At 47.0% G+C, this 20,312-nt stretch overlaps 1 protein-coding gene across 2 annotated transcripts in view; it reads left to right on the top strand.

The window, feature by feature from the left end:
• Positions 1–20,312, top strand: part of LOC135047970 (arylsulfatase H-like) — a 283,561-nt gene that overhangs the window by 86,078 nt on the left and 177,171 nt on the right. For both annotated transcript variants that reach the window (XM_063955490.1, XM_063955489.1), the window contains exons 2-3: positions 3,158–3,304; positions 15,186–15,307. In XM_063955490.1, the coding sequence (XP_063811560.1) occupies positions 3,158–3,304; positions 15,186–15,307 (269 nt within the window). The remainder of the gene's footprint in view (positions 1–3,157; positions 3,305–15,185; positions 15,308–20,312) is intronic.

Below are 20,312 nucleotides of genomic sequence, written 5' to 3'. Positions count from 1 at the left end.
GGGGGAATATCTGGCACTGGGGGCATATACCTGGCACTGGGGGCATATACCTGGCACTGTGGGGGAATATCTGGCACTGGGGGCATATACCTGGCACTGTAGGGGAATATCTGGCACTGGGGGCATATACCTGGCACTGTGGGGGAATATCTGGCACTGGGGGCATATACCTGGCACTGTGGGGGAATATCTGGCACTGGTTGCATATACCTGGCACTGTGGGGGAATATCTGGCACTGGGGGCATATACCTGGCACTGTGGGGGAATATCTGGCACTGGGGGCATATACCTGGCACTGTGGGCATATACCTGGCACTGTGGGGGAAGATCTGGCACTGGGGGCATATACCTGGCACTGTGGGGGAATATCTTGCACTGGGGGCATATACCTGGCACTGTGGGGGAATATTTGGCACTGGGGGGAGCAGGCACTGAGGGGGCATATGTGGCACTGTGGGGGAATATCTGGCACTGGGGGCATAGACCTGGCACTGTGGGGGAATATCTGGCACTGGGGGGAGCAGGCACTGAGGGGGCATATGTGGCACTGTGGGGGAATATTTGCCACTGGGGGGAGCAGGCACTGAGGGGGCATATGTGGCACTGGGGGGGGGTATATGTGGCACTGGGGGCATGTACCTGGCACTGTGGGGGAATATCTGGCACTGGGGGCATATACCTGGCACTGGGGGCATATGTGGCACTGGGAGCATGGCCCTAGCAACAAGCACTACCCCCTAGCAACGAGCATGACACCTAGTGCATGAAACCCCTAGCAACAAGCATGACACCCAGTGCATGAAACCCCTGGCAACGAGCATGACACCCAGTGCATTAAACCCCTGGCAACGAGCATGACACCCTGAGCATGAAAACCCCTGGCACCGTGCATGGAACCAAGAGCATGAAACCACTGGCAACGAGCATGACACCCAGTGCATGAAACCCCTGGCAACGAGCATGACACCCTGAGCATGAAAACCCCTGGCACCGTGCATGGAACCAAGAGCATGAAACCCCTGGCAATGAGCAGGTAATTTAAAAGTAATTAGAAGCCTTACTGTAGAACTTAATGTGTAATGGGCATTACGGTGTGTGGCATAATGTATCACGGACATTGCGGTGTGTGTCATAATGTGTCAGGCATTACGGTGTGTTGTATACTATATCACGGGCATTGTGGTATGTGGTATAATGTCTCAGGATCATTGTGGTGTGTTATACTGTGTCACAGACATTGTATGTGCTATAATAGCACATTGTATGTGCTATATATATAGCACTGTATTATTATCTATACATATAGCACTGACATTGTATGTGCTATAATAGCACATTGTATGTGCTATAACATAAAATGTATCAGGGGCATTGCAGTGTGTAGCATAATGTATAACGGGCATTGCGATTCCTGTCATAATGTGTCACAGGCATTACGGTGTGTGGCATAATGTGTCGGGGGCATTACAGTGTGTGCATATTGTGTCATGTGCATTATTGTGTGTGGCATAATGGCTAAGGCCATTGCAGTATGTGGAATAATGTATACTGGGCATTACTATAAGGAGGAAAAATGACAAATAATGTAAGGGGCATGAATCAGGATTATTTTTCTTTCCTGTGGTGGCTAACGTCTGGGCGTGCAGGTGCAAAACTGGGGTATAAGGTAGTCTTTTCCTGCAATGCCACGCCCCTTTACGCAAAGCCACGCCCGTTTCAACGAAGCCACACACCCTTTTTGGCGGCGCGCGCATATTTGTCCCTTTACTAGTGCCAATTATGGGGGTTATGGGGGGGGGGGGGGGCGCCGAAGGATTTTTTGGCTTGGGGGAGAAAAATTTCTAGTTACGCCACTGTTGGAGGGTATGCTGTTTACCCTCAACAAAGTCTCAGCAAAAGCATATTAAAGCAGTGTTTCTCTATAACATTGGTTTTAATAATTAAGCACAGGTGAGTACAAAGAGAGAGAGACTACTAGACATTACTCCAGGAATGAAAGAAATAAGAAGAATGTATTATATATGACCGCAGCAATTTCTTGAGACCAGTTTGACCTGTTTTTCAAGCTTCTAAGCGGGGAGAGCATGATAAGTGTGGTAGATGAAAGTGGAATCTATGCAGAGGACCCGCAAACAACCCAATCTGAATCAGATTAAGGGGGTAATTCCAAGTTGATCGCAGCAGGATTTTTGTTAGCATTTGGGTAAAACCATGTGCACTGCAGGGGAGGCAGATATAACATGTGCAGAGAGATTAGATTTGGGTGTGGTGTGTTCAATCTGCAATCTAATTTGCAGTGTAAAAATAAAGCAGCCAGTATTTACCCTGCACAGAAACAAAATAACCCACCCAAATCTAACTCTCTCTGCACGTTATATCTGCCTCCCCTGCAGTGCACATGGGCCCTCATTCCGTGTTGTTCGCTCGGTAAAAATCTGCACATCGCAACGATTTTCCGCTTAATGCGCATGCGCAATGTTCGCACTGCGACTGCGCCAAGTAAATTTGCTATGCAGTTAGGAATTTTACTCACGGCTTTTTCATCGTTCTGGAGATCGTAATGTGATTGACAGGAAATGGGTGTTACTGGGCGGAAACAGGCCGTTTTATGGGCGTGTGGGAAAAAACGCTACCGTTTCCGGAAAAAACGCAGGAGTGGCCGGAGAAACGGAGGAGTGTCTGGCCGAACGCTGGGTGTGTTTGTGACGTCAAACCAGGAACGACAAGCACTGAACTGATCGCAGATGCCGAGTAAGTCTGAAGCTACTCAGAAACTGCTACGAGGTGTGTAATCGCAATATTGCGAATACATCGTTCGCAATTTTAAGATGCTAAGATTCACTCCCAGTAGGCGGATGCTTAGCATGAGCAAATCTGCTAAAATCCGCTTGCGAGCGAACAACTCGGAATGAGGGCCTTGGTTTTGCCCAACTGCTAAAAAAAATCCTGCTGCAACCAACTTGGAATTACCCCCTAAGTGTGGTAGGTAAAAGTGGAATATATGCAGAGGACATGCAAACAACCCAATGGGGGCGTGAATCAGGGTGAATCACTAATTTTTATCATGACAAAAATCTATGAATACACCGTATTGTTTCTCTATTCAATTTCTATTGTTTATCCCTAACTAATTATATGAATTACTCTCTGTTGCAGGAATATAATGGCTATTTTAAATCTTCTTCTGCTCCTTTGCTTATTTCCAATAAATGAAGCAACTGCTGAAAAGCCTAATGTATTACTGCTCCTGGTGGATGACCTTGGTATCGGGGATGTTGGTTGTTTTGGGAATAATACAATAAGGTAAGAATTTGTTGTGTAATGTTGGCATCTACCAGGCACTAGAGCCATAGCTAGACATTGTCGCACTGGGCCACAAAATGCATGGCTTCGTGGGGAAGGAATGTGGCCTCATAAATCCATTCATAAAACACTGTCCATCCAAGCCTCTTAACTGGCTAATATTTTTTTTTAAAAATGCTCCGCAATTGTTTTTTTTTTATGAATTAGGCTAAGAACATCTATTTAAAACATATCCACCACAATGTTATTTATAATAAACATAAAATAAAAAAATCTTTTTATAAACATTGACTTGCGCAAGCATTGGTGGTTGATTATATCAGACCATTGCAACATTAGATTTTCCTGGTGGTGATTGGCAGCACGGCAGGCACTGGGGTAGGAAAATTTTCTTCCAGCAGCCGCCTAGTGGGTGTTTTCGACTGGACGTATTAGATATGACCATGTCAGGGAAAGCCCAGCCTAGATATTCTATTCAGCTCTGCCCTGGTGACTTAGTCTTTGTAAACATTACACCTGCTAGAAAAAACAAACCTACATTATGTTATTCTTTGTGTCTTGCATGGGTCTCGCCTATCAACAGTGTGTAGCGGTGGGTGCGCCGCGATTCCTTGCATGTACTCTCTGCTGGTCTCAGTGGTGGTTGCTGGGGTATGTGAACGTGTTTGCCTGGTGTCTGTGGCAGCTTTGCCAGGCTAAGAAGGCACTCCCCACCAGTCCCTGTTTGTGAGCCCCAGAACATATTCACTGATGTTGTTTTTCAGTGTTGTCTTCACTCCTGGAATCACCACCGACATGGCTCTTGCCAGTGGGATAGGCTTCACGTGTCCCATAGTCTGGTGGGTCTGGTGATAGTGCCTCTTTCAGGATGTGTGTAATGGGCAGAGAGATGGAGCCAGGTGTGCCAGTAGCGTAACATACATCACAGTGGCAGCAGGTTAGCATGGCAGGTTCCGCCTCCAGGACATCCTGCCCTGTGCAACAATACTGACCACACAGCCTTCCTTACTGCCTGCTAGGCACTGTGCTGCTCTATTGCTTTTTGAATAAAGATACAAATTACTTGCCTATTCATGTGAGTGCTAGACTGCGCAGAATAGTAGATACGGAGAGAAACCTAAACAAAAAGTTACCACCAAATTCAAGTTATTTTCAGAGGAGAAATGATCTGTCCCAATAGAGGAAAAGAGCACAAATGTAGGCAATGTTCTGCCTAAGTCGGGGCAGTTGGGATGTACATATAAGTACCTTTCTGAGGGGTATATTTACTAAAGTGCTTGTTTTTAAAAGTGAAGATGTTGCCCATAGCAACCAATCAGATTCTTTTATCTAGCACCTTCTAGAAGATGTTGCCCAAAGCAACCAGATTCTAGCAAACCTCTCCATTTCTAAAATCCCACACTTTAGCAAATATACCCCTTAGTATTTGAGACGACATTCATATTGTGAACATGCTTACTTTTAACAACTGGTTTTTGTGTGAAATAGAGATAATAAAGTATGTTTTATACATGTAAATATTTTTCTTTATATTCTCTGTGGCTGATTCAGAGTTAATTACAAGTCCGTTTTGCAAATTACCTTACGCAGTGGTGCAAGTAAAATATTTTCTTAGTGGTACTGAAAATGGGTATGGTCATGCGGTGTCAGGGGGTGTGGTCACATGCCACTAGTGGGAGTGGCTACATGACAAAGCCCCTTATCTTTGAACTCTAGAAGCAACGCTAGAAATATATAAGCCGTCTATTAATTTATTGTGCTAGACATTAACTATAAACTTTAAGCTAGCTTATCAACTAAAATAAAGACACGGACACAACTGCGTTGGATTAAATGGTCATTGAATTTATTAATTGGAATGACCTCACTTGTAGTGGGTGGCCAAGAAGACGCTACCACTAACCAGTTCTAGTCACGATCTTACAAAATGGCGGCGACTAAACGCCCCAACTGTCATGGGTGCGACTCAAACGCCCCATCTATATATATTAGCATAACCTGTGTTGTGAAGGTCTCACCACCCCTTCCTATAGCAGAGTGAGGACGCTCCCCGAGGAAGCGCCCCTCGCCCCCCCACAAGGGCAGGACACACTCACTGTCCTTCAAAAGGGGTAAGTGCCCCACAACACCACTTATGCTACAAGTGACCGCTGGCCAGTAGTGCCTTCCCGCCACTGCCAGTTTCAGAGAAACGCAGCCCGCCAACCCAATACGAATGAAATCCAACCAGAACCAACTAACCAAACAAGAACAAAAGACCCGTCAAAACAACTCCCATCCCTAACTACAAAGATAACAAACTAATCCAGACAAGAAAACAGAGCCCTCAGAAAAACTCCAATCCCAAGATGGGAGAGATGTACACCATCCTTCCTAAAATAAAAGGGACTCTGGAGCACCAATAGCGGATGTCTAACTGCCAAACCGCCAGCAGCCAACACAAACTTCGACACAGCAAAGTTAATCTTCTTCCTAGCCCTGTCAAGCGCTGTGACGTTCCGGGATCCCCTCCAGACAAACCGAGGAATAATGTCAGACCAAACCAAGCGTACACCAGGCCAAAGCAAGCTAAGTTCACCCAAATCCGCCTGAATCCGAAGGATAAGATCTATACCCTTAAGGTGACCCACATCGTTACCACCCAGGTGCAGCAGCAACCATTGGGGATGCCCCCAACCCTGTTCCTGCTGAAACAACAGATCCAAACGTCCAGACCACCTAATACCTCTCACACCTAACCATCGCACTCTGCGACCATCTAACAACTCAGATGACCTATCAGCAAGGGGATGACGCTCAGCCCAAAACACGTAAGAATGGCAAACTACCCAAATCTGTTCGGTGGAATCAGTGGACACTGTAAAAGAAAAAAGTAACCTAGCTGTCAGGCAGTGCCCATAAAACGGGGAAGTAGAAAAGTTAGACCGAACCGAACAGTTAGTAACAAAAAATCCAACTGAAGGGGAAAACTTAAAAAACCTCCCGTGGACCCGAAGTGTCAGCCAATTGTAATTAGGCCCCCTCGGAGGAAAAATTTAAATAATCCCTTCACACCTCCAATTGTGGAACGCTAACCATTCCAAAATTGGCAGGTAAACAACGTTTTTGGGTTAGCGCAAGTAGCGCAACATTAAACCTTACTCAATCTAATATAAGACTTAAACACGGCAGACTTCCATCGACCCATTTCCTGAATGGCTGACGGTGGAAGGCCGCGCGCCGCAGCGCAAGTTGCCGCACCGATGCGGAAGGAATGCGCCCCATATTCAGCGCTATTTAGCCCCAGGGCGGCCAAACAGTGCTTCAACACAGCGGCAAACTGAAACCGAGTAAGAGGCAATGCATCCCCGTGCAGCAGTACTTGAGCACCACAATTAGGCCGTAAGGGCAAATACATTTGCGCGAGCAGTACAGGGCACAAGTCGTCATCCTCCTGAGCCTTCAAAGTCACCCAGCATCCTCGACCCAGCTGGTCGGTCTTGGAACAGGGTAACCTACACATAACGACACTGTCCGTGAGCACCAGGTCCCTGAAAAGCATGCCTGTATCAGTGGACCGTTTATTAGCGGCCACCAGCTCGCCAACCCGAAAGGCCCCAAAAAATGCAAAGGAAAAGGCTGCACGGAAAAGGGACGCCTCAAACGTGGAATCAGTCACCGCTGGCAGAATCGCCATGAGCTCGCGCAACAACTGCGTGTCAATAGGTCTGCGCGTATCTGGCTGGGATGGACTTAACCTTGCCCAACCCCTGAGCGCCTTGGATAAAGTAAACGACCTGGTGGGGTCCGTACCCTGCTGCAACCGAGCATGAAACGAAATCCCCGTCAAAGCCGCGGACATGGATGCCTTGGACCTACCACTCTGGTAACACTCCCAAACAAAGGCCAACAAAACATCCTCCTCTGACTTACCCCACACCTAAGCTGGTGCGCCTGCCACTCACGCCAAGCCGCAGCATATGCCCGATGGGTCGAAGGAGCCAAGGAATTCAGCGCCAAGCCGGCTACGCCAGTTCTATAATCTGCCAAACAGAAGTTGTCAAGCCTAGGGCCTCAGCCCCAGGGGCCAACATGCAAAACCTGGCAAAGTTGAAACGCGACAGCGCATCAGCGATGCCGTTCTCGACCCCAGGCACGTGCTTCACCGTGAAATTGATGTTAAAATGTAGACATTGTAACACCAAAAATCTCAACAGCCGCAAAGCCTATGGCGATGATGCACGTTGATTGTTTACCACCTGCACCACCCCCAAATTGTCGCACCAAAAGACGATCGTCCGGTTCACCAACTTGGAGGCCCACAACTCCACCGCCACAATTATCGGAAACAGCTCCAATAAAAGTAGGTTAGCAGCAAAACCACGAGATACCCAAGACTGGGGCCAGGCCGAAACACACCACTCGCCTTGGAAAAAAGCACCAAAACCCGTAGAACCTGCAGCATCTGTGAACAGCTCCAGGGAAGAATTAGCGACGGGCCGGAGGGGCCACAACAATTCGGAATTAACGGTAACCAAAAAGGTCGACCAAGTTCTAAGGTCGTCCTTAATCTCACGAGACAGACGAATGTTGTGATGCGGCCCAGTCACTCCAGCCGTGGCCCTCTCGAGCTTACGGCAAAAAACCCTCCCCATGGGAATGACCCAGCAAGCAAAATTAAAGGAGCCTAACAGAGACTGCACCTGGCGAAGTCTAACGCTACGCTTACTCAAGCAGTCCTCGATCTGTCCCAAAAGCTTCCTGACCTTGTCCGCAGGAATGCGACAACAACCCGTGCTAGTGTCAACCTCGATACCCAGATAAGAAAGGCAACACGTGGGTCCCTCCATCTTATCGTGGGCAACAGGCACTCCCAGAACCCTGAAAAAAGGCAACCGCCGAAAAAAGGAGCTCCTGGCAAATGCTGCTGTCTCTTGGGCATACAAAAAGAAAGTCATCGAGATAGTGGGCGATCCCAACGTGCCCAGTTCCCGCAGAAATGCACCAAATGCAGGAACGAGCTGAATTTCTCGAAATAGGCGCAAGAGACAGAGCAACCCATCGGCAAACATTTGTCCACATAGAAAAAAACGCCTAATCGAAAACCCATGAACCTGAAAGAGTCGGGGTGAACGGGAAGAAGGTGAAAAGCGGACTCAACATCTTTCTTGGCCAACAGTGCTGCGGGCCCAAAACTCCGAATCAACTCAAGTGCCTCATCAAACAACTGATACCTGACCGTGCAAAACTCCTCAGGAATGGCGTCTTTAATGGAGCCCCCATGTGGGTAGGACAAATGCCGGATCAAGCGGAATTTGCCCGGTGCCTTCTTGGGAACTACCCCCAAGGGGGATACGCATAACCCGGGCAGAGGCTCACATGTGAAAGGGCCGCACATGCGACCTAACGTCACCTCCGCCTTCTGCCTGACCACATGGGGAAACTCCCTTGCCGACTTCAAATTCCTGCGAGACACGACCTGAACTGATTCCGAAATGGGCAAACGAAAACCGCAACTAAACCCGGCTAACAAGAACTCAGCATCCGCCCTCTTGGGGTAATGGTGCAACCATTTAGCCAACTCCGGTACAACTATAGGTGAGGGTGCCCTATTTCGCACTGCCGGCAGCAGCACCCTGGTTGGCCTGCTTAATCCCGCCTCCGGATTTACAATCCTTGGCAGGTTGATTGGCTTCACAGATGCGGCAGGAGTGACGAAAATGACAGGCCGCACCCCTAGTGCATTTAGAGTCATTAAACGCAAAACACTTGCCCTTCGCTGCCGTCCCGGGACATTCTTACCCCCCGAAAACTTCCTTTTAGTCTGCCCCTCAACCGTACTACCCCCTTGGTTGGAAACCTCCATCCAAACCTCGACATCCCTAAAACCCAAAGGTAACGTCGGATTGCCATTCTGATTTTTACAGAATTTTTCATCATTATCCCTCCAGACGGAACCTTTGTACTTTAAGAACATCTCGTTAATCAAAAACATGTATTTCACCACATTCAGATGTTCGTGATGAAAACCCTGGAAAGCATTTTCACCGACACCCCCCGCCTTCTTAGCCTTTTCGAAGTCCTTCCTCATGTCGTCCGTGAGGGTGAACAGGTCGACAAATTTCCCTTTAACTATTTTCTCCTTCATCCTCTTCCGTAAGCCCCGATTAACAGCAGTGTTGGCGCAGCGCACCATCTCCGAAAACAACGGAGGCTCGTCAGGAGCCGCCACCTTTTTCGGCACCTTATCCTTGCCCACCACCTTGGCGACCTTGCACGCAACTAATTTCGCAAGCTTGTGCGGGTGTTTGGGCGAATCAGACCCCTCGCTGCTACCAGAGGATTCAGATGATGACACAACAGATGAATCAGCCGCAACATCATGCTCACCAGAACCTGAAGGGCCAGGGGTGTCGGCCATCTCAGCCACCTGCGAGAGACCAGGAAACGAAGTACTGGCACCTGCCGGAGATGGGTCCGCGTCTCCGCGCCTCCCGGATCCATTTTGCACCGGAGCAGCCTGAGGGGCCGAAGAGCTGTCTGCGCTAACCTCGGGAACAGAAACCAGCGGTATTAAGTTACCAGGAACGTCAGCCAAACCAACCAATGGACCGGGGAGGGGGCGCGGCGCTACCCCTCCCGGGGCCCCCAAAGGTAACGGTGTACCCGACACGGACGGTACCGCCTGAGCTGGTGGCGCATGGGATGGGGGAAGGTACGGAGGAACGATACCTGCCTTGCTAACGCTGGGAAACCGACCATTTGGGGACCCAAAACCGCCCTGCCAAGGATACCCGTAGGGCCCTGGCTACACCGGGGGATAAGGCGGTTGACAGTACGGAAACTGATGGAAGGGTGGCGCCGGAAGGGAAGTGGACTCGAACCCTCCCACGAAAGAAGAAACATTAGGGAGGTGGCCGAAAGCTTGCCCCATCCCAGAGGACCAGACTGACTGGACCACCTGTGGGGTGGAAACTAGTGGGGGAAAACTTTGAGAAACTGCTGGGGCAAACGGAAATTGCAAATAAGGTAGGCCCATACTGCTGGGGGATGAGAATGCCAGCAAGCCAAGGGTGCCTGTAGTAAAACTATCCCCCGCCACGGACCTGAAAGCTGTAAAGGTCGCAGGTTGGCCTGGAAAAGACACAGAGGCTGCTGCGGAGCCTTGTACAGAAAAGGCCCCCAGTACCTCCAAGTGTCCAGCAGATGGCTGCCCCTCCCCACCCAGCATAGCACTAGCAGCTTGCTGAGGTTCATCGGAGCTGCTGCCAGGCACTAAAATTGCCGCCGTGGGGGGAGCCTGCCCTCGGAGCACAGTACTCCCCCCAGCTAGATCATTCAAATGCCCGCTGACACCCCCGGCCACTGGGGCCCTGTGATGCCCACCAGCAGCCAGGGGTGCATCAGGGGCCACAATAGCATCGGCCCGCTATGCCCCGGGGTAGCCGCGCCGCGCATGTAGCCCGCAGCAGCACCGGTGACCGCCGTCCCATACCCGCTGATCGCGGGAGAGATGTGGCCGGCCGGTGCTGCAGACACAGGGACACTCACGGCTGGGTGTGCCGAATCCCTGCCGCAAGACAGAAGCCCCCCAGGGCCAGCGACTGCCGTGCCAGACCCATTGACCGCGGGACGCACGGTGCCGCCGGGCGCTGCAGTGTGCACGGAGACGGGAGGCGCTGACGGATCATGCGCCGTCGCATCTCCCGCTCCGGAGCTGAGAGCGGGCCTGGCAGGGAGAGCAGCAGGGCGGTGGGGGCGCATAGTCCCCGGCGGGGGAGCTGAGTCCACCAGCCGCTGGGGACGGGGAGCAGAGCGCTTGGGCCTGGGCATGCTGCAGGGGACACACGAGCTGGGCAATTTGGAATGGCAGGGAGGGGGGCAAGAGAAGGCAGCAGGGGGGGGGCAACAAATAATTTAAAACTGTACAATAGTTTAAAATGACAAAATGAAAGTAGATAAGGAAAGGGATAGATAAAGAAATAGGGAATAAAAAATAACTGAAAAGGAGGGAATAGAGATAAAAATCAGAGCCAGAAATCTCAAGGGGTAGAAAGAGTGAGAGAGACAGCAATAATACAGCCTTCATTTATCACTTCCAACCGACAAGAGGAAGCAAATCTGGAAGTTTCTCCCCTTCATGCACTAAATCACCTCCCCTACACTCACCGATAGGCTGGCCCTAACCAATTACAACTCACTCAAAACTCTGATCTGCCTAGCAACAAAGACATCTTCAACCAATCACAAAAATGTAAGACTCTTATATAGATTTCCTGCCTAGCCAGGCACTCTCCTTATCTAGTATTGCCCCCAGTATAATAGAAATATATATGAGAAATGCCCCAATTTAATAACAATATATAGTAATGCTGCCATTATAACAGGAATATATACTTTAGTAGTTCCTCTTGGTATAATAGAAATATATAGTATTGCCCTCATAATAATGTACATATATAGTAGTGTCCACATTATATTATAAATTAATGACCCCTCACAGTGACGCCAGAGACATGCCCAGTAGCCCAAAAGTCACTCAGTGCAGATGCGTCACACAAGCTGAGTGAACGGAAACAGCTGCACTGCTGCTCCCAGCAAGGGAGGCTGCGGGAAAGTACACCCAGGCTCCTCTCTTCATGCCAGCCAAAGTCGTCCGAGGAGGAATCGTGATGTGATGTCATGACATCACCATTGCACTCTCAGTAACCCTAAGTGGGAGGTGCCGTCATGCTGCCGAACACCACGGTCTTGTTGTTTTGTGGCGCATTATAATTGTGGTAATGGGGGTCACAGGGGCAAAGTGTGCGGCAGGTGGTACTGCGTACCTGCTGCCAATTTCTTAAGGGTACTCCATACCTGAGCGTATCCGCATACTTTCACCACTGACCTTACGTGTTTCTACATGGTGCATGCTCCAGAAACACAGTAGGTGCACACATTTATAGGCTATGCGCCATAACATGCATAGTTGTAGTTACACTAATGATCAGAAAAGCGGAACAGGGGTGGGAAAGAGCTTTCTTACAGAGGCAATGTGTAAACGGGATCAGTACAAAATCCCGCTGGACGGGATCCCGGCGGTCGGAATACCGACACCGGAATCCCGACCAGCACAATCCTGACATTGGGGCGAGTGCAACGCAGCCCCTTGTGGGCTCGCTGCGCTCGCCACGCTGCGGGCACAGTGCCTCGCTTTGCTCAGCACACTACTTTATTCTCCCTCTGTGGGTGTCATGGACACCCACGGAGGGAGAATAAGTCGGGATTCCAGGGTCGGTATTCTGACCGCCGGGATTCCGTCTGGCGGGATGTTGACCGCATCCCATGTAAACATAAATGCATTCAATGAAGGCCTACAGAAACTTGCTGATACCCCTACTTAAAAGGTGTATCTGTTGCAGGTGTCTGAGACTGTTCATATATAAGGAGACGATGATCCTCATCAGCATGGATACTGTCAGTGACTCTTTCCAGGTACTCTAAATAAAAACAATGGGCAAAAGGTAGTGAGACAATGATCTAAGGTGCTAACACTCAAATAGGGAAAATAAAATTAATAGAATGGAAAGGAAAATGAGATGACAACAAAATTCTCACAAAGTAGGTTCCTTATCATAGTAATGTGATGGGTTCTCCTTCTGGCTCCTGAGCTTATTCCTCGTTGAAAAAATAAAATGACTAACATATGTAGTACACTATATCCTTCCTTCATCCTGGGGGAAGTGTGAACAATTGTATTCACAATTTATTCCATTACTGGCGGTACGTCTTAAGGCCTTAATACATCAATGACCCAATACCCTGACAGCCAGGTCAGGGAATTGGGAACATTAAACATTCAAAATATCGATTCCCCAACCAGACTGGAACCGCCGATCAGATTAATGATTGGTGGTTCGTTGGGAAATCTGTGAAATGGGGCTCAGATGTATGGGGGCCTTATCTCTATTTTTCTGTCCAGACCATTACATTTCATTTAATCCACCTTTTTTAGAATATTAATTCCCAAATAATTCTATTCCCGTTTGGAGCACCATGGGAAAGCAAAGGAAAATTATCAGAAGCTAAGGAGAAACTATAAAAAAATAAAAAAAAATCTTTACTGTACAGTATGTGAAATATTTATCTACCAAAACTGTGAGCTGGGTACACCTCCTCTGTTGATGATACTGTATCTGTCTGTACTTTAAAAGAAACCTTTTTATGTGTACCAGTCAGCTTCCACACTAGTGAGTGGGATACGCTATTCTATTCACATTAATTTTCTGAGTCAAACATGTTTGCCGCTAGTGATGTATGGTGGAATTGAAATAAACCTTTATGTGCACTGCTCAGCATTCACAAGAGTGAGTGGGATACACCATTCTGCCATATAACATGTTGATGTAGGATAAATGAATATATAAGTTTAAAGACACCTTTATGTAAACATCTCCAAAATTCAATTGTGAGTGGGGTATGCCTCTTTCATTTACATACGTACGCCTCATAAGAGTTAGTGATCCTTTCTTCTTTCAAACACTATTCTCGTTAAGTGAATTGCAGTTATCTCTCATTAGAGAGATACTACAAATGGTGTTCTTTTATTTTAAAAAGAAAAAAGAACAGGAAACATCCCATTAAAGAAGCCAGAAGGAAAAGCCATTGCAGACTTGCCTTACTACGATAAGGAACGTACTTTGTGAGAATTTTGTTGTCACTTCATATGATATACAGGTTGAGTATCCCTTATACAAAATTCAAAATCACACATTTTTGGTTCCCCTGCTGAGATAATGACACATACATATATAATATTATATATATATATATATATATATATACACACACACACACACACACGTACATATATAATATATGTCATTATCTCAGTAGGGGACCCAAAAATGTGTGATTTTGGATAAGGGATACTCAACCTGTACTATAATTTGTTTATGTGAGGGTATGGGGATAAGAGGAAAAATGCATAAGCACAGGTGAGATCACTGATATGTATTATAGGATGAGGTAGGATATCTCCACAAGCCAGAAACAGAATAATTCACTACCACTTGCTGGTGGTTATAGTAAGGGGATGGAGGTGTTCCCCAGAGAGTTAAATGGGAAGTATACAGAAAAGATGAAAGAAAAATAGATCTTTCCCTTTTCCTCTTTTCTGTATACTATAATTTGTGTCAGAACCTGGAGTGTTACACACTGCATGGTGTGTCACGGCCCTCTAGAAGTCCTACGGGCCATTTCGGTGCCATCCCTGTGGTGGGTGCTACTGCCTGCAGTGCACCCTGTATTAACCAGACTGCACCAACATCCATCTCTTTGCTCATCTTAAAATATTTCCCTACCCACCCTCTCCGCTCCGCACAAGACCCCCCCCCCCCGCATGTCTGAGAAAATGATTGTAGACATGCTAAATTTAGCACATCTACGATCAGATATGAATTAGGCCCAATATCTCTTGTCCTGCTGTAGCTATGTTGCTAAGCTCCAGGTTCCTTTTCTCTAGTAACGTCTTACCTGAAGACCTGTTCCAGAGTTTAGCACTACAGTTATCAGTATCTCTAGTCCTCCAGTACCAGCTACTCTGTGGAACTATAGATCACAGCTAGTGTAGCTCCTGTTTAGTTGTATTCCTAGTGTGTCAGTTCCTACAGACATCAACTAATTCCACAGGTGTCTGCATATTTTGAGTTAACTCTGCATCAGCCTCTCTGTTTACTAATACTGCCTTTATCGGAGTCTCTCCTCTTTACTGGATACTAGACCTATATATTGGGTACTGCATGTGATTCTACTCCTTTAAAGAGGTGAATCATCAGATACAGTACAGTTAAGACTTTGGTTTCTACTTTCTAGTGAATTAATAGGTTGCAAGTTAAAGAAAGTCATGTTGTCTTTTCAGGACTCCTAACATTGATAGATTAGCAAGAGAAGGTGTAAAGCTTACTCAACACGTTGCAGCGGCTTCCTTATGTTCCCCAAGTCGATCAGCTTTCTTGACCGGCCGATACCCCATCAGAACAGGTATTCTGTATTATATTATGAATATTTAAGATGATTTTACACTTTAAACTGTGCAGCTTTTGCAAAATTGCAGTGTTTTTTTTAAAAAGACAACGCTAAATATGAGCATCTTTTAAAAAGAAACTCCGCACACCTCAAGACTGCTAAGGGTGAGTCTTACTAGCCCTCTAGTGATAGGACAATCGATTAAAAAACCTTATAATTTCCCACCATGTCCAGTGTGTGTGTGTGTGTGTGTGTGTGTGTGTGTGTGTGTGTGTATATATATATATATACACATCCAACAAAGAACGGCACTCAGAGACAGAACATGAGAAAAGTTGTATTCCAAAACATCAGTCAACGTTTCGGGGAGTCAATCCCCGTCGTCAGGACAAATACACAGCAGAGTAACAGACAAAATGATCACTTACCCTCCTAAATACCCGAAAAGTGCTCGTCGCCGCCATCCCTTCCGCGCACGCCCGCAGCTCTCACTGCTTCCGCCGACGTCTCCACACATCCACTTCCGGAAGCCGCCGTTTCCATGGGAACCACAGCTTGCGGTTCACATCGTCTCCGGCTGCGTTCCACCAGCGGGGGGAGACGCAGGCCGCACATACAGAGGAGGCAGGGCTGTAACAAGAAAGGGACGGACACTGCAATGAGACACTACACATATAAAACATATAATTATAAGAAATAAACAGTACCTATAGAATCTGTCACAAATAACATCCAACCCAACATCACTAAATAGACACAAATACAGCAACAAGGTTACACAAGCATATTCCAGTTGATTTTTTCATTTAAACCACCGGGGGCACAAGTACCCAGTCTCATGATCCACTTGGTTTCTTTAACTAGCAGAGACTTAGCACGATCACCACCCCTTAAATTAAGGGGCACATGATCAATAATAAAATATCGCAAAGACTCCAGCGAATGGCCCGCACTCATAAAGTGTTTGGCCACCGGTTGGTCAATAGGTTTACCTTCAAGAGTGAGTTTAATGGCCGATCTATGTGCGGCCATCCTTTCAGAAAATTTACGTGTAGTCTGGCCGACATACATGAGCCCGCAAGGGCAGATGATGATGTATACAACAAAAATAGATGAACAGGTTAAAACAAACCTGATATCATATGTTTTGTTGCAATGGGGATGCTTAAAGGATTTGCAGTTCAGCATAAATTTACATGTCGCACATCCACTACATCGGTAGCATCCATTAGGTTTATAGTAAACATTGGGGTGCCTGGTCTGACCCATACCAGTGATGTCAGTTCTGACAACTCTATCCTTAATGTTACGCCCCCGACGAAACGACATCAGAGGAGTAGTATGATGGAACACTTTTAACTCGGGATCTGATGACACAATAGGCCACAAAGCCCTAGTGGCTCTACTAACACCCCCACTAGAAGAGGTGTAGTCACTAGGGAAGGGAATCCTACGTGTGAGATGTCTAAGCTTTGGTTCCAAAAGGGTTTGCCGAGACATACCCAACACTTCCTCTTTCTGTCTGTTAAGCATGACAGGATCATACCCACGTGAGGCAAACCTATGGACCAAGGAGTCAAGTTCTTCAGGAACTTTAGAGGGGTCTGATGCTATACGAGCTACTCGCATCATCTGTGAACGAGGGAGCCCTTTCTTCAGGGGCTCAGGATGATGACTAGACGCTAGTAAAAGGGTATTCCGGTCGGTTGGTTTATGAAAAACCTCAGTAGACAGACAGCCATTTTCGAGGTGAATATTCACATCGAGAAAATGGATGTCCGTCAAACTGCACGAGTATGTGAATTTGATAGGAATATCCGAACTATTGACAACATCAATATACTCCACAAGCTTATCAAGACCCCCACCCCACAGCAGAAAAATGTCATCAATATAGCGACAGTATAATAAAATACTGTCGCCAATCGATGAGTTGGAGAAAAAAATGTTTTGCTCTTGTTCAAACTTAAAAACATTTGCATATGACGGGGCCACAGGGGACCCCATCGCACAGCCTCTGAGCTGGATAAAAAAAGAGCCATCAAACAAAAAATAATTGCGATTGAGGGTTAATTCAAGGAGGGACAGAAACAGCTCGTGGTCAAAAAGCTGTACAGGGAGTTCAGCCCTTAAGAAATTCCTCATAGCTAATAAACCAGCGTCATGCGGGATAGCCGTATATAGACTACAGACATCTAAACAACATAGTAAAGTTCCTGGAGGGATATCTGTCAAGGACTGTAATTTTTTAAGAAAAGCAGTAGTGTCCTTCAAAAGAGAGTCTCTGGATAACAGCAAAGGCTGTAAGATGGAGTCAAGTAGCTGGGCAACAGGGCGGTATAAGGAATCTGGAGCCGATATAATCGGACGTCCCGGAGGTTCCGTGGAATTCTTGTGCAATTTCGGGAGTGTGTAAAGTAACGGCACTCTGGGATGACTAACATAAAGTGCTTTAACAATTTTGTCTGGAAGTTTACCAGACAATTGGGCTGAATTGAGAATCCTCAGAAGTTCTTTTTGAAACTGAGATGTCGGATCAGATGGCAATTTCCGATAGACCTCCACATCATCAAGTTGCGCATAAATCTCATCCCTATAAAATTGTAGATCTAGAATGACGATAGCACCGCCTTTGTCGGCAGGTCTGATTATAATATCGTCATACGACGCTAGATTTTCAAGAGCTTTGGTTTCAACTCTGGAGAGATTGAACTTGATTTTAGCTGGGGCTGCAGTATACTTGTTGATAGACTCATCCAACAGCCGGTGGAAGGATTTTAATGAAGCGTTAGACGAAACTGGATCGAATGAGGATCTTGAAGAGCGTTTAAGGAAACTTGAAAAGATAGAAGTGTCACTAGTATCAGGAGAATGCTGAAAGAATTCTTTTAGCCTCAACTTGCGTGAAAATGCATGAATGTCTTTAGACCAACTAAAGGTATCATGGAGGTTAGTCGGGACGAAGCTCAAACCTTTGCACAGTACCGAAATTTCCGCCGGCTCTAATTTCCGCTGGGACAGATTGAAGATTAGCGATTTTGGCACTGGGTCACAGCGCGCACCCCTTTTGTTCTGGCCACCCCGGCGGGTGGCAGTGAGGTTATAGGTTTTGTGGTGGCTCGGCCACCTTTGACTAAAGGGGCTTCCTTATTACCAGGGGTATCATCAGCTTCAGATGTAGCAAATTCGCTGTCCGAACTCGAGCGCGGTTCCTGTCGGTTACTGGACGAAGTTTTCTTATGCCAAGGTCTCCTTGTTCTGGGAAATCGCTGATGAGCTTTAGCTGGCTCGTTTCCCACCAACCATCTATAGACTTAGTAGTCCTCATAATCAGCATCAACCGCCAATTTCTTATTACGTTTAAATTTGAGCAAGTCTTTCTGATACTGTTGACACTGAGTCTCCAGTTTCCTGATCCAATCCTGGGAAGAATCCTCCTCCAACACTTTGAGAGAAGCAGTTTCAAACGCAGCAATCTTCGATCGGGTCGCCATCAGTTCTGTATTAGCTTCATTAATCACCAGTATCATGAGATCAAAGGCGCATTTATTTAAAATGGCAACCCATTTACGGACAAAGTCCGGGTTGTTACGCCCTATGGTAGGGACGTTCCTCACCCGGAATCCCCTAGGTATTTTATGTTCCCTAAAGTATTCAGAAAGGGAACTGCCATGTAGCATATAATCAATCTATCTGCGCTTCAATCTCCAAATCTGGTGAAATAATGTTTCTGCATTCACACCCTTGTCGGGGTCTGTGATCACTTCTTGACATAGGATCTGTTCAATTTCAGCCTGTGAGAAGCTAAACGTTTCTCCCATATCCGTGATCCGGGAGCACTGAAAGCCTGGTGCATCCTGGGGAGATGTAATTACAGACTCCATCTAGGTACTGTGGCAAACAATTAAATAGTAGAATAAGTGCTGTAACAAACGGTGGGTGCCATGCAACGAATGCTCCCAGACGGGGGCACTAATACACAAATCCAGTAGCAGCCGGCACTCCAATACCAAAGTCACTGATGCTCAGGTGCCAGAACGAAGCATATGCACACATCCAACAAAGAACGGCACTCAGAGACAGAACATGAGAAAAGTTGTATTCCAAAACATCAGTCAACGTTTCGGGGAGTCAATCCCCGTCGTCAGGACAAATACACAGCAGAGTAACAGACAAAATGATCACTTACCCTCCTAAATACCCGAAAAGTGCTCGTCGCCGCCATCCCTTCCGCGCACGCCCGCAGCTCTCACTGCTTCCGCCGACGTCTCCACACATCCACTTCCGGAAGCCGCCGTTTCCATGGGAACCACAGCTTGCGGTTCACATCGTCTCCGGCTGCGTTCCACCAGCGGGGGGAGACGCAGGCCGCACATACAGAGGAGGCAGGGCTGTAACAAGAAAGGGACGGACACTGCAATGAGACACTACACATATAAAACATATAATAATAAGAAATAAACAGTACCTATAGAATCTGTCACAAATAACATCCAACCCAACATCACTAAATAGACACAAATACAACAACAAGGTTACACAAGCATATTCCAGTTGATTTTTTCATTTAAACCACCGGGGGCACAAGTACCCAGTCTCATGATCCACTTGGTTTCTTTAACTAGCAGAGACTTAGCACGATCACCACCCCTTAAATTAAGGGGCACATGATCAATAATAAAATATCGCAAAGACTCCAGCGAATGGCCCGCACTCATAAAGTGTTTGGCCACCGGTTGGTCAATAGGTTTACCTTCAAGAGTGAGTTTAATGGCCGATCTATGTGCGGCCATGCTGTGGGGTGGGGGTCTTGATAAGCTTGTGGAGTATATTGATGTTGTCAATAGTTCGGATATTCCTATCAAATTCACATACTCGTGCAGTTTGACGGACATCCATTTTCTCGATGTGAATATTCACCTCGAAAATGGCTGTCTGTCTACTGAGGTTTTTCATAAACCAACCGACCGGAATACCCTTTTACTAGCGTCTAGTCATCATCCTGAGCCCCTGAAGAAAG

The sequence above is a fragment of the Pseudophryne corroboree genome, chromosome 2, assembly GCF_028390025.1.
Source record: "Pseudophryne corroboree isolate aPseCor3 chromosome 2, aPseCor3.hap2, whole genome shotgun sequence".
Taxonomy (NCBI): Eukaryota; Metazoa; Chordata; class Amphibia; order Anura; family Myobatrachidae; genus Pseudophryne; species Pseudophryne corroboree.
The sequence above is the reverse complement of the archived record's forward strand: the minus strand, read 5'-3'. Positions and strand labels throughout refer to the sequence as shown.